Source organism: Pogoniulus pusillus, chromosome 9, assembly GCF_015220805.1.
Source record: "Pogoniulus pusillus isolate bPogPus1 chromosome 9, bPogPus1.pri, whole genome shotgun sequence".
NCBI classification, from domain to species: Eukaryota; Metazoa; Chordata; class Aves; order Piciformes; family Lybiidae; genus Pogoniulus; species Pogoniulus pusillus.
In genome coordinates, this window is record NC_087272.1 from 16,992,102 (window position 1) to 17,006,648 (window position 14,547).

General features: G+C 39.9%; 2 protein-coding genes across 3 annotated transcripts in view; one reads left to right on the top strand and one right to left on the bottom strand.

Moving 5' to 3' along the window:
• Positions 1 to 3,484, top strand: part of TDO2 (tryptophan 2,3-dioxygenase) — a 41,958-nt gene extending 38,474 nt beyond the window's left edge. For both annotated transcript variants that reach the window (XM_064148703.1, XM_064148702.1), the window contains 5 exons: positions 299 to 410; positions 527 to 584; positions 1,064 to 1,143; positions 1,640 to 1,730; positions 2,877 to 3,484. In XM_064148703.1, coding sequence (XP_064004773.1) covers positions 299 to 410; positions 527 to 584; positions 1,064 to 1,143; positions 1,640 to 1,730; positions 2,877 to 3,030 — 495 coding nt within the window. In that variant the 3' untranslated portion in view covers positions 3,031 to 3,484. The remainder of the gene's footprint in view (positions 1 to 298; positions 411 to 526; positions 585 to 1,063; positions 1,144 to 1,639; positions 1,731 to 2,876) is intronic.
• A 201-nt stretch (positions 3,485 to 3,685) lies between these two features.
• On the bottom strand, positions 3,686 to 13,690 carry CTSO (cathepsin O). The gene is made up of 8 exons (XM_064148704.1): positions 13,465 to 13,690; positions 12,466 to 12,571; positions 11,379 to 11,512; positions 10,003 to 10,170; positions 8,528 to 8,649; positions 7,191 to 7,354; positions 6,652 to 6,744; positions 3,686 to 5,541 (listed from the first exon to the last, which is right to left on the bottom strand). The coding sequence occupies exons 1-8, from the start codon at positions 13,609 to 13,611 to the stop codon at positions 5,507 to 5,509; spliced, it is 969 nt and encodes a 322-aa protein (XP_064004774.1). The 5' UTR covers positions 13,612 to 13,690; the 3' UTR covers positions 3,686 to 5,506.
• Positions 13,691 to 14,547: the final 857 nt, after the last annotated feature.

Consider the following 14,547-nt stretch of genomic DNA (forward strand, 5'->3'; position numbering starts at 1 on the left):
CTTCAGAGGAACTTGGTGTTAGCAGGGCCTCTAGACAAAAAGTCATAATCTGCAGTTTGTTAGAACACTTGTTCATCTGAAGTTTGTTGACAGCCATTTAATTGCATATTCTGTGGCATTTCTCCTTTATGAAGGGCAGTGACTCAATGACTCATCTTGTTTGAAAATACAGTTCTTACATTAAAGACATAAACTTACAGAATATTTGTGATGAAAATAGAAGTGGCATTATAGGTCATTCAAGTGCTTAATTTTCCCTACTGAATTATGAAATCTGCTTTTCTTTTAATTATCAAAGGCCAAACCAGAATCAGATGAAAAAGATGATGACTTATCTGAATTCCAAAAGCAGAAAGATGTGTTGCTTTCATTATTTGATGAAAAACGCCACGAGCACCTGCTTAGTAAAGGTAAATTGCATTAATATATGACAATATGTACGTTTCATTTTTTATGCATGATGTATACAATCACATAAAACCATGACATTTGCAAGAGAATCATTAAGGACATTTGTATTTTGCAGGAGAAAGAAGACTTTCTTACAAAGCACTGAAGGGAGCCTTAATGATCTACTTCTACAGGTAGTGTCAGAAGATGTATGTTTAATGCTTAGTGGCACAAAGGTGAAGGTTAAGGATAGCAGCACAGGTTTATTTAGGTTGGAAAGTAATGTAGCCCAACTATCCACAAAAATTCACCTTAGTTGGATCTAACTTGAAGGTCAGATCCGTGTCTGGTTGAGTTTTAAATATCTTCAAGGCTGGAACTTACATGGCCTCTCTGAGCAGCTGATTTTATTCTGCTCCTCAGACTGCAACTAGCAAAGGCCTTGTTCAAACTGTTCCACAAAGTGTTCTTAAAAAGACTCAGACCACTTTTGCAAGTATGAGAGGAAAGGCACAGATTTACATGGCAGAAGTGTTTGTTAGGATCTCCACCAGCATTTCAGTATCAGTTTAGGAAAAACAGACTAAGTCACTGATACATGTTGGTGAAGAACTACTTTGAAAAATGCAGCATATCATAAGAGGTCTCACTGTTTTCTCTTCCATTTGCCAAGGGAAGAACCTCGGTTTCAGGTTCCCTTTCAGCTTCTCACCTCCCTCATGGATATTGATGTGCTCATGACTAAATGGAGATGTAAGTTTCACTTCTTGACTGTGACACTCCTTTTGCTTCCAAGTTCATCCATGAGGAATGCTTTGATCAAGAGGAAAGATGAACAGCTGCTTCTGTGAGCATTAGATACATGGGTGCAGCTACCACTTTATGACATAAGTTATGTGAACAGTATTATTTCAAGTATATACATTTTCCAGTTACTCCCAAAACGTCATTGTGATATCCCTTCATATGCAGCATTCCTTCTGCTCCTTCCCTATTGCAACATCCATTATGAATGTATTGAGAGATCATAATACTGTATTACAGAATGAAAACACTGTTTTAACAGTAATTTTCTATGAGTTGATGGAAGAGTGGCATAACCAACTCCTACATTGCTGAAGACCTAATAGTTCTGTATGTGTCAAAGATCTCTATGTGATCTTTACAATATTTCAGGAATGTACCTTAAAGTGACCCTTTGGTTATGTCTTAACACTGAACATGAACCCTGTCCTTTTGTATTGCTTAGATAACCATGTCTGCATGGTGCACAGGATGATTGGCAGCAAGGCTGGCACCGGAGGCTCATCAGGCTACCACTACTTGCGCTCAACAGTGAGGTAAGAATTTTGTTTCTCCCCATTACCTGCAGTAACACAGGTCATTGATACTGTGTGTTAGGAGACCGATTCCAGACGGCTCACTGGAGGAAAGGCTGCAGTTTCTCTCCTGGGACTCTAGTTAATTTCCTCTTGCCTGTTGTACAGTTACTTATGAGGTTGGCATACACCGACTCCAAGCCTTTTGAGGCAAAAAGAATTCCTTTTGATCATGTGTGCAAAGTGGCACGTGTAATTCTCAGAGAAGGGGTGCAGGTGTTACTGGAATAGCAGTAACAGCAATCTCACATTGTTTTAGCTCATATGCAAGCTAGCCCAAGTTAATGAGGGGACACAGGCTGGAAGGGAGTCCTGCCTACTGCACAACTGATTATAGTTTCTTTACTCCTTAGCAAGACTCCTAATCTTACAACTTAAGGTACTTTAAGAACATATTATATCCTAAATTAAAGATGATAGTAATTAATACTCTTCTGATGTGCAGGCAGCTATCACGAAGGTTTCCTTTTGTTGGATGGAGTAAAAAAAGAATTTAAAAGGCATGAGCACTGAACTCTCTGTATGGATAGAATATATTTTTACACAAAACTTGAGGATTCAGCTAATTAGATGGTTACAGCCTTGTCGCTGTAACTATGTCCTGATGATTCTGAACAACATTATGTCAAAACATACAAGGATATTTAGGGCACCTTCTTCTAACAGGACCTTCTCTGAGCTTTGTTTTCAAAGAGAAACTGCACGTAACTGGAGACTGTGAGCAGAGGGTGGAACAAAAGGTAGACAGACTGAAGATTAAAGGTGTAATCTCTTTTCTTCAGCAAGCCTTCTCACAAGTCCTTAATTTCAGGTTAGCATTCTTTCTAGACAAATTCTACCTTGTATCTACCACAAGAGTAAAGGTCTGGAGATTACAAAGTCTGCATTTTCAGAAAAAAGATGTGACACTAACAATTATAATTCCTTTTCAAGTCTGATCTGTTATGCCCTAGAAACAGGACTGGATTATGACTCTGGAACATTCACTAGGAGGATTAATGCAGAAACTTTACTAAATAAGAGAGATGGAATAATTCCTGGGGATATTGAAGTTATGGCCTTCTATGGAGATATCACTGTATTCATTGTTCCAATTGTATTTTTCAGTGACAGATACAAGGTATTTGTGGATTTGTTCAATCTTTCAACATTTCTAGTGCCGAGACACTGGATACCAAAGATGAACCCAACCATCCATAAATTCCTTTACACAGCAGAATACTGTGACAGCTCCTATTTTAGCAGTGATGACTCTGACTAGCCTGCATTTCTAGACTGGTTGCTGTCAAGAACTTCAGGACTTTCTACTTGAGAGCTGCTATCACCCCAGCATAACAGCTGTTATCATGGAGTGTGGGTGTGTAAATATGTATTTATGTCTGACAGTTATGTGAATAGTATGATCAGCTTGTGCAAGAAACTTAATTGTAGACCAAATAATCTGTATTGAGTTAGCCTATTCTAAAACTAAAATGATACTCCAATCCAACTCAGTGACCAATTTAACTCTTAGTTGGCTTCTTAAAACCTGCACCTATAGAGAAGACTTATGATCATGTCTTATTTGTATTTATTTTTGTATTTGTTTGCCTTATGACTGTTACTTCTAATTGAGGCCATTATTAAGCTTGTCACCTTCAGTAGAATATTAGTTTCTGAGCTCTGGTAGAATTTCAAAAGGAAATTTTTGTTTAAGAATGTCAAAAGTTAGATTTTTTTTAAAAAAAGTCCTGAATACATAGAAATCTAAGCTTCTTGAACTTTTACATACATCATGTTGCTATCCATATGTTACATGTGAATGTAAATCCCTGCCATAGAAATAGTTACTGGTAAGAACAGCGTATATAAGTACTTTCCACTTCAAATTGCACTTCGTCTTTCATTGTCTTCTAAAGCAAGCATAAAGTTCAAACAACATTTGAAATGCTTTTTATTCAAAACACCACTGGAATAATTGACAGATAATAAAAGTGAGGCAAACCTGGCCATAGCTATATTGATAAGGCTGTGTTGTCTCCTCATTTTTAAACCTTCCCCTGAAAATACAGCTACCCTGCAGGCTTGAACTTGTGGTGAACTACTCTCTACTGTAGCGCTTTAGGTACTTAAGGTTGATAGTACCACCTCAGAAATACTGGTGGCACATCTGTGTTTGATACTACTATGACAGCATTACCCTTATCAGTGCCAGTTAGGTCCCTTGGCTGTTGTTTTCCAGTTATGGAAGTGTGCTGTTTGTTGTTTGTAAACTGCTAAGGGAAAGCCATACTACTGAAGACTTCCCCTTTCATTAATCTGAAACTTTCACAGACAGTACATTCGTTAAGTGGCAGAACCTGAAGTAGTGAAATATACCACTTGGTCTTCATTTCAAATAGTAACAACTTAGAAGCAGAAAGACAAAATTGACAATGCTGACTACAGACCATTATGAACACTCATTGCATTTGATTAAATTAACACAAGGCAGTAACTGAGTGCAAAAATTCTGGTATTGCTTCAATACTTTTCATAGTAGTGCTCCACAAGACAGGTAAAGTACTTCAGAGAAAAGATCCAAAGCATTTAGAATTACATCATAGAATCATAGAATGGCTTAAGTATGTTTGCTTGTGAATTCTAGTTACACTTGCCTGCAACTGCACTTTTACAGGTCAGCAAACCTGGAATTCCTTTCTGATTCCCAGCAAGCCCAACCTATGAAGTTAATCAATGCTGGGAAGTTAACAGCCACATATTTGGCATATTCTGTAATTGCTGATTTGCAAAGGTGGCAAGTATGTATTATGAAACTCCACCCTTATGTTTTTTTCTGTATCAGGTAAATTTTTACTTTTGGCTTTGCAAAATTAGCTTTGCTGTTGGTCATGTAGAAGAGAGGAGAGAAGGCATGGAACTGACACAGCCCACAGAAGGAAGGAAAAGCTGACTGGCAAACAAACACATCCTGCCAGGACACCAGATGTTAAACCACTAGGATTGCTGCTTCTTTCTTCTCTCTTCATCTAACAAATGAATGTAGAAAACTCTGATATCAAACACTTTCCAAAACATGCTCCCTTATGCTAAAAAGCTCAGTAGTTATATTTACCTAACAAAAGTCTGATGACTGAAAGTGAAGGACTGCAGCACTTCTGAGACAGAGTACCCAGGAAAGAACTTTGGCTATCCATTTCCCTCCTCCTCTATTCCTGTAGAGAAAATGAAGGATCTCACAAAAAGGAGGAAGACAAAATGTGCCTGTCGGAGGTACTGGAAAAGCCAAGGCAAGTCCAAAAGAAAACTAGAGAGAATGTATTCTTCCAACTGCCCTTCTCCCCTGCCCAGTAAGAGCAGACCTAATCACAGTGTTTCTAATATTCAAAGCATTTCAGTTACACTCTGTCATACTATTATTTGATCCAAATTCCTTATCTTTTGGCGCCATTTTGTTCCTTATACAATTTTCTACAGAGTACTCAACACCTGGAGACTCACAGTTTCAGTTTATCTTCATAACTCTCTTTTGCACACTCAGCACTTGACTCTGAGTCTTCTTATTCCATGGGAGATTTGATATGAAATGCAAATCCCAAATAAAAACATTTTTTAAAACTCCAGTCAACACCTTCCTGTACTGTCTAAAAGCAGGACTTGCCCTTAAAACAACTTCTTATTTTAAGAAAATGTTTTGAAGTAAATCTTCAGGTGCAGCCTGTGTCCAAACGATACTTGCGGTCTTTGGCCAGTAAGTGTCAAACAAATACTGATGAAACTGTATCCGCAATACCTACAAATAAAACAAACAAACTTTTAATATAGACTGGAAGTGGAGATTTGCAAGAAGTTCTCAGGATTCATATTCATGTAATTCCCTCTCTACTTCACTCTTGATTTTTGAGGAAATAGATTTTGAAATGACATATCTGTTCTTCCTGACCACCTCTACACCTGACTTCAGCTATCAATACATTTCTCCTCTCAATTTTTTTTAATATAAGAACAAAAGTTTCAGCAGTATGGGAAAGCTATGATTAGCACTTTGCTGAGTGTAGGCAAGCTGAACATTACCTACTCTCATTTGCAGATGCTTTATATAATCTAACACCTTTTACAATGACTGAGAGCTACTGTGAAACATGCATAGAAGGGAAAGCCAACAGAAGACCTCCAGTATTAATGTAACAGAAAAACCTCAATGGCTACACAACATTTACTGTCTAGTGGTCCCATCCCAGCACTGTGGCTCAGCAATCTTTGTGGGTAAACAAGAACTTCACCTGCCTGAAGTCCACATCCACTCAGAAGAAACTGCACATTTAACTCTACAAAATCCCCTCAAACACCAACAGTAATCTCATACAAAGGGCAAGAGGGCAGGAGGTGAAAATAGCACTGACAGTATATACTTCTATCCTACAAGAAAAGCCACAAGAAGGGGGCACAATTCCCAAGCACAGGCAGATCCACTTCCTGCATTTGTTTGCAGAGTGCAGAGACAATTTTATCCACCACGCATGGACAGAAGCTGTTGTACCTACTCTGAGCATAGCAATAGCACTAACCTCAAACCGTGACAGATGACCATAAACTTTACAATACCATTGCCTCTATACTGCAATGTACAACCATATCATGGAATGGCTTAGGTTGGAGGGAACCTTATAGATCGTTTATTCCAACCTCCCTGTATTGCATGATGTTTTTTAATCATTCAGATATATGGCAGGTTGACCTAGCAAGCACTTTCTTTATTTTTCCACCTGGACTCATCTAACCTATTTTAAAATACAGCACTGACTTGTATTTGTTCTCTGAAGATCCATTGTGTTGCTTTTTTCACATGGAGAAGCATATACCAGCATGTTGCCTCTACCGCTTTATTTTCTGTCAGACTTACCACAGACATTGCTGCCCATCTTAACATGAACGTAGCCATCTATTCCCCAGGCAGGTCCCCAAGAGTTCTGTACAATCCAGTAAGGGATACTGCCTGGAAGAGACATTTTTGTAAACAAGAGACAATATGAGATTTGAGAAACATAAAAAGCTTCTGACACTCTACAGAGTTAATTACCTTTTCATATCTCACAGTTTGTGACAGCTGATGATGCAATACAGTAAAATCTACTACTGTCAAGAGGACAGAGCTAATATTCCAGTGCTGAACAGACTGGATTTATCTTCTGCTAGTGTAAGCACACGTGTAGCCATATTCTTAGCTTTACGAGTCCCACAGAACTCAAGGAGCATAGACAAGACTAGTGCTTCTGGGATCAGGCTGCAATTCCAGAACTGATGTGACACCAAACCAAACACGTCACAACACAACACCCAGTTCTGGATTTTTATCACTTTCCCCATGTAAGACAAGTTGCAAGTAAGAGCAAAAAAACCCACAAAACCTACTGGGTTGAAGTTCAGTTGATGGAAACGCACCTGTTCTATCAAAACCAGTGATAAGAACAGCATGATTGGCTCTTCCACTGGAGCAGTGATACTGTATGATCCCGCCGAGATAATCCTGCCAGCTAACCGCATCTACTGTTACTGCCAAAGGGCCCCAATTAACAAGCATCCTCATCATTTCTTCTTCTTGACTGCTGCAAAAGAAGTGAGTGATCATGCCAAGTTAGTTGAGTTAGCATACTGAAGCAATCTGAGAGGTGGTAATCTCCTTGTTAAGTATGATTTAAAAATCAAATAATTCAATTGTTCTACATAGCATGTATCAATAATTAAGTATTTCATGTACTGCAATGCAGTAAGGCAAATATAGGGCTTGCAGACTCTGGGAAAGGTAGAGATCTAGAGATGTGATGTGATTAAAAAGAAGCAGGTTGCTGTGTCAAGTCAGTGAGTAATGGCAAGCAAACACACACCTCTAAGTTAAAACCAGCTTTGGATATGCTATTCTTGCCCTTCAGTTTTTCAAACGTACAGAAATACATTAAAATATACTAAAATGTGCACCTTAAACATACAAAAATATAGGACATTATCAGTATTAACACTTACCATCAGCATCCTCATACAGATTGTTTTATATAATACCCTGAAAGAGGGTACCTTTCTCACTGCATGATATATGCAGCAACTAACTTTGCCAAATACAGACTGGCAAAATGAACGTTTTAGTTACTTATATCTGACAGTAATTCAGTTCCTATTCGGAATTGTATTTCTTGTCTTTAAGCTCACTATGCAGCTGTATTGTGCTGACAAAAATTAGAAACAGACTTTGTTGGTACAGAAAACCAAAAAGCTGCTAGCTATCCTGACACAATTCAGTTAACAATACTGTCTGTAAAGTCATGGTCTAGGGGATGCTGTGGTTGGTTATGTGAATGGATAAATACCCAACAGCTCAATACTTAGAAGTTTTTTCAACAAATTCCAATTATTGTTGGCAGCTTTTGCTGTTTATGATACTTAAGCCATATAATGTTCACTTAGCAGATGTCAAAAATTGCAACTGACTCAATGTTCCAGTTTAAATACAGCCAATCTGAAATACCTCATTTCAAGATGCAGACTTAAGCTTTCTAACTGGAGGAGGCTTAGTAATGGCAGGGTTCAGTGGATTCCCTGTGGTAAGCCTTAACTCACAAAATGTTACGTGTTAATTCTTAATTCTTATCCTGCCACAAGCTACAGAACTGATGCAGTAAGCCTCATAACCTTTGGCTGGTCAATGCAGTATTGGCTCTAACTTACTCTAGTCACTGAACACAGAAGGAAAAGTACAGCAAATAAAAAGAATCAATAGTAGTTACCTGAAGTCATATGCAGCAAATCCTGTTATTGAAACTCCAAAATCTGAGTGATCAAAATAATGGCACAGTCCTGTCTGAGCTTTAAAAGTGTATTCTGAATCTCTCACAAGTTTTACTTTTGTCTGCAAAAAGAGAAACCAGTAAGAATGTAATGCACTTGACCCAGACACTGCACAGCACACATTGAAAATGACCACAGAACTGACTCGAAATTCAGTGTGTCCTTGGTGAGATTAGATGTAAGAATGTCATATTGGGAAGTAAGTAATTTACTATCTTTAGTTTCCTCTTTCATGAATAAATCTTCAGAAGGGATTCAGAATTCTTTATAAATGAATGAAATTTAAAAGTACCTCTGGTTTAAACTAGCCCAATGAGCAACCTCATAAATTTTGAGGCACAATGACTATATATTTATTTAATGACTGGCTATTCATCCTCTTCAAATGACATCAACATAAAACATTATTCTCTTCTTGGGCCAATTCAAGAACCACAGACATCCCAGAGACAGTTGCTTTAAAATACTGAAAAATTAAGTCAAATTCTGCTCTTAGCATGAAATCCTTATGTAGTGGATTGGCTGCATAGTTCAAAGTCCAGCTACAAATCTAATGCAGCAACCTTTTATAATTTTCTTGTCTTCTGAAGTACAGTATGTTTATAATAGTGTTTTCTCCAGTCTCATTCATTTGTAGTCTCTGTTGCCAAGCAAGAGTGAATTTAGTTTCAGAGGAATCCAGATTAATATCCTGTCTTTCTTGAAATGCAAACTTATCTAGACTGTTACTAGCTGGGATTATAAGAAGCTTCATGGGCAGAATTGTAGAGTTGCTTAATAAGGACAACTGGGTCTTTATTTTAAATACTTCAGAAACCCCAAGATATTACTTTTATATTCTTATACCTCAACTTTTTTCTTACATATATTAACACACATTTTGCCATTTTTGTGAATGCAACAGTAGCTACAACTAAATTAGAAATGATGTCTGCATTTTCACAGTTTTGGCTTGCCAGTGAAACAAGGGTAAAACCAGTCATGTTTATTCTGAGGTTCTCCACACTCGTATGTGATTTTTCAGTGTTTCAAACAAAAAAACTACAGAAATCTGGAAGCAGAAAAACTCAACAGCTCTCCTTTTCCCAAGATGCTGGTGCCTACACTGGACACTGAAATCCACAACATGACACGTGGATAAACTGCTCCTTCTACACTGGCACTGTACATCTCCAGTTCCAATTGAATTTTATGGAAATAGCTTTCAAGGAACATTATTTTCAAATCCACTGGGTCAGTTTGTTACATTCAAAGACTATATACAGACCACAACATTCCAATCATGTTTTTGTGCAGCTACAACAAACAGTCTTGATTTCAGAGTAAATAAATATGCTGCAGACTCCACCTTCCCCACCAGATTTTCATAACTGTATGAAAGCTAAGGAAAAGAGATTTATGAAGAGTTTCAAACCTGGTTCAGCCAGATCAAGGCACTAACAATGGATCCTCCACTGCAGCCATAATTATTGTATGAACAGTCAATAACCTGCTGCACGCTGAGTTCTTCCAGGTTATTTCCTTTAATTGCATAGGCAGATTCTATACCACCCACAATGCTGAAAGCCCAGCAGCCTCCACACTGGTATGAAGAGAAGAGAAACAGGGGAGAAAGAAAAAAGTCATCTTTCTTTCTGAAGCCAGATAGGAAAAAGAAAAGAGTCAGAAGGGTCTTCCAATGCTCTTCAATTGCTACATCATCTTTCAAGTTCACTTTTAAGATGATAATACAGAAATTTAATCAGACATTTAAATTACCTGCTTTTGGTTTGGTTTTTTTTTTCCCTACCCTGTACTGCTCTCTGAAAGCTAGAAATACATTTTGGGTGTCTTATTTTAAGAATTCCTGCATTGTAGCGGCCTTACACTAAGAATTCCTTCTTGATTCCTTAAGATAGGTCTGAGGATGCTCTTTATTGTGAGAGAGCTATTTTCTTAAAGATGGATTGAGGCTCAGAATGAAATTATTTTCTACCCAAATTAGTTAGGAAGTTTTTGAAAACCATGCACTTAAGGAGAAAGTTTTCAACCTTCTACAGTCTGAAAAAAATGAATAAACGGATTTTATGACAGTTTAAGAAATAATAAAATGAAAACAAGCATAATAGAAAAAATTTCAGACACTAACAGAATCTACACTGGAGTTCTAGGCTCTTTAATCTATGGCATCTAAAGCAAGAAGCAGAAATTTATTCCTAAGCAAGATCCAGGTTGCACTATGTGACGCACAAAAAGGAAAGACATTGGGGATTTAGTAGGCTGTTTGTTTGTTACCAGTGACCATAACTGCTCTGGAATAAACTGTAATCATGTGGCTGTCTTCCTATCATGAATGCATTCTCTGAGGCCTTCAATTGTGTTGGACCAGCCAATGTCATTCAGTCAGGAATAAAAACCAGCAGAGAATACATATCCATCCAGCTGAAATACAGGGGATAGGGTCAAGTATTGAACTTACCTCACTTTCTTCAGAAAACCCAAAAATATGCATGGTGTAACTTATCTGCCGATTTAGTTCACTAGGTCAAGACGTGTATTACAGGCACTCTATACTTGCACAATTTCTAGATGCACAACTTTCACATCTCATCTTTTAAGCCTAATCCCACGTTACAGAAAATGCTACAAGATTTACTATATGTTCAACTGGCCATACTTGTGACAGAGCTCCAAGGAGTATTAAAACAGTGCTGGTCCCTTCCTAAACCTTCGCTGTGCTCTTCAATGTACCTGCAGGAACTGTCTCTGAAAAGTGTTTGAGAACCACAAAAGGGTGACACTAGGACTTACTGTTTGCTGATTTCTCACTTCTGCAATGACTTTCTTGTCCCTCCAATCAAACTTCTTTGGCAAAGGTTTTTTGTTTCTTCTTGGCACTTTGATATATCTGGGAAGTTTGTGAGGTATGCTTCTTAAGTAAATAGCTAAACATAGAATACAAATACCTATAAATCTAACTAAAAATAAAATAAACCAAACCAAACAAAAACCACACCACAAACAACTGTTTTGCTACAAGCCACAGAGGTAAATTCAATCTGTAGTTAAAATAATGTAATTGCAACTGATTCTCACACGGAAAATTAATGTATTTTAATGTAATCATTATATTCCAGAAGGAATATAAATAATCCTACAGTTCTAGAAAGAACAGAAATACTCCATACAGGTAATCTGGGTACAAAGCATGAACATTCACTACAGCTAATCAAAAACTATCCCATAAAACAACATTTTACTTAATGAAAAAAAAAATACTTTATTTTAGTCAGGTAAAAGAGGAAAAATAAGAGAAAAAAATATGTAAAGACTCCAAAACACATGCAAATTGTTGTTTTTTCACTAAGATTGTTTAATTATCTAAAACTAAAAAAAAAGCTGTGAAATCTCTCATTGAAAAGTACACTTAACTGCAGACTTGAACATCAACAAGGGAAGATTGGGTTAGGCACCAAAAAAAATTTCTTGCTAAAAAACTGAAGTGTGTTACATAGCTGCTCAAACTGACAGCCATCATTTACAGCTGTGGACCTTCAGGCACTGTTTCTCATCAATTTCGTTTTGGGGTAACAAATAGGAACTTAAGAGTACTCAACAACCTTGTGTCTTCCAATTTTAAATGTTCAAACTGAAGCAGGTTTTAGGGTCCCAAAAGAAGGAAAAGTTTGTATACTAAATCAGGCTCTGGGCAATTCAACCTTGCAAGACTAGAGAAACATGAAGAGGTGTCTGTATCCTTTTGAAGTATATTCAGTTTAGTACCAGAGATTGTAAACAAGCTGACTATCAGCACTGGAAGAATCTGTAAAAAGACACAAAGTTCTGGGAAAGAATAAGACAAGTAACAGAAGCCACTAGCAGCAGCCAGAAAATGTACCTTTGAACTCTTCAGGAAGCAGGTGAGAAAACTGATTTATTCCATAGAAAGCAGTTGCATTATCTTTTGATGATGAATTCAGTAGTCTAATTCTTTTAGCACTTTCCTGAAGGAAAAAAATAGTATTTTGTGAACATAATTAAGCTAGCAGCAGTGATTAAAACCACAACAGCAGAAAATGTTAGCAAAAACAGACAGCTTTCCAGCTTAGATTCATCATGGTTTGGCAGCAAACAATACAAAACCCATCAGACTAGTATCAGCTCCAAGAAACACACACACAAAAAGCATTTGTTAAGCGCATAGTGGGTAAAATGTTGATCTGAGACAGACAAAACAAGGAAGAGAACAGATAGTGTCAAACTCATCTGATGTCCTTCTCTGACAGCGCAGCAAACCTTGTGGTTCAGAGACAGGCAAAAACGCCTTCAGATTAAAGTTAACCCTGTCTTGCTATATGGCCCTGCAAAGCAACGTAACAGTGTAATGGCTTAAAGACGTTTTAAAAACAAGTTACCAGGACTCATAATATCTGAAACACTTCGGTTTCGACCTACGAAAGCACAACAGACACTCCCACTCCCCGGCTACTGCTGACAAAGTTCCACAGAACTGCTAGCGCCGCGGGTGAACGCTGCGCTGCTCCGCTCCGTGGCGGGCGGCCAGAGTAGGTCGCAGATCCCCAGCGTCCCTTCGGTCCGACGCTGACACCTGGCGTCCGAAGCGGGGAAGAGAGAAAAGCAGCGGGACCCCAAGCACAGCAATTTGAGGGGAAGCCGAGCGCCCAGGGCAGTGGAAAACAATGGACGCCAGCAGTGGGTGTCTCGTAGCGGTTTTCCGTGCTGTGGGCAGAAGATCTGAGCCACGCCATTTCACCCCTTCAACCTCCAGTCACTCGGTTAGCAGAGGCAGGACAGCACTTTCCCACCTCTCCGCCTCCAGCGGAGCCCGCACTGCGTGGCAGGGCTCGGGAACGCAAACGCGGGTAGGCACACATACCCGGAAGGCCGCCGCCGCCGCCGCCCCTTTCTTCTGGTCGCGGCCCGGATCACCACTACCCTCTTCTCCAAACCGGGTGCCTGCAGACGCCAGGACGGCGGCGCTGCCCACCTGCAGCAGGCAGCAAAGAACCCCCGGTGCCAGCATCCCCAAACACTATCAGCGGCTAGCACCTGGCCGCGCCGGGCACCGTGCACCCCCACTGCTGAGTCCCCAGCCGCCGCCCCTCCCCTGTCCGCGATGTCATGGCGGGGTGGGGCCTGAGAGGGACACCCCTACCCGCAGAGGCTGCGGGCCGAGAAGTTTTCTATGGGGATGGAAGGAAAAGTTAGGCTTCCTTTCTTTACAGCCTTTGCCCACTGGCAGCCTCTTCATCTTCCCATATGGGACCTAGGGGTTGCCGAGCGCTCTCGCCCGGCTTCTCCCGAGGCATGAAATGGTGGCCACCCGACAGCAGCACCGACAGCCTCGCCTCTCGGGCACCGGGCATGCTGCGGCGCGGACAGACTGCCGAGTTGGTGATACCTCCAGGTGTCTGCCACCGTTTTTGCTGTGTATTGAGGTACTTGGCAGCTCCAGGACAAAGTCCGTTTCGGGCAGTGTTTTTGGGTGTGAGAAACGCGCCGCGGGGCGCCGGGACTGCCAGTGAGGAGCGAGGAGGTGCCGAACCTTCCATGACCCACGGCGTTAAAAGTTAATGCCGCGGCTTCACGGAGAAGAAAGCTAGCTGGTACCCGCGAACTCCCGTGAGAAGGAAGGAGAAGCGGCAGTTGCTTTCTGGGACAGCAGAAGTCCAGTTTCGGAGGTTTAGCACTGGAAGAAGGCACTGGTGGGGAGAGAAGAGCTCTTAGGAGCTGTACAGCCAGTGTGCAGACGGTACAGCTGGGCTATGCGAAGGAAAATTGAAAGCACCTCTATGTGCTTACCACAGCTCCTCCGTTTCCTTGGAGACGAGTTGTGTGCTAATAGTCTCGGCACGCTACTTAGCGTTTGGCATCTAAAACTTTGCATTCAACAGGTATGAGTTAAGGGTTCCTTATGTTCATGACCCTCATTAGATGTATTTACACACTCGGTGTTTGT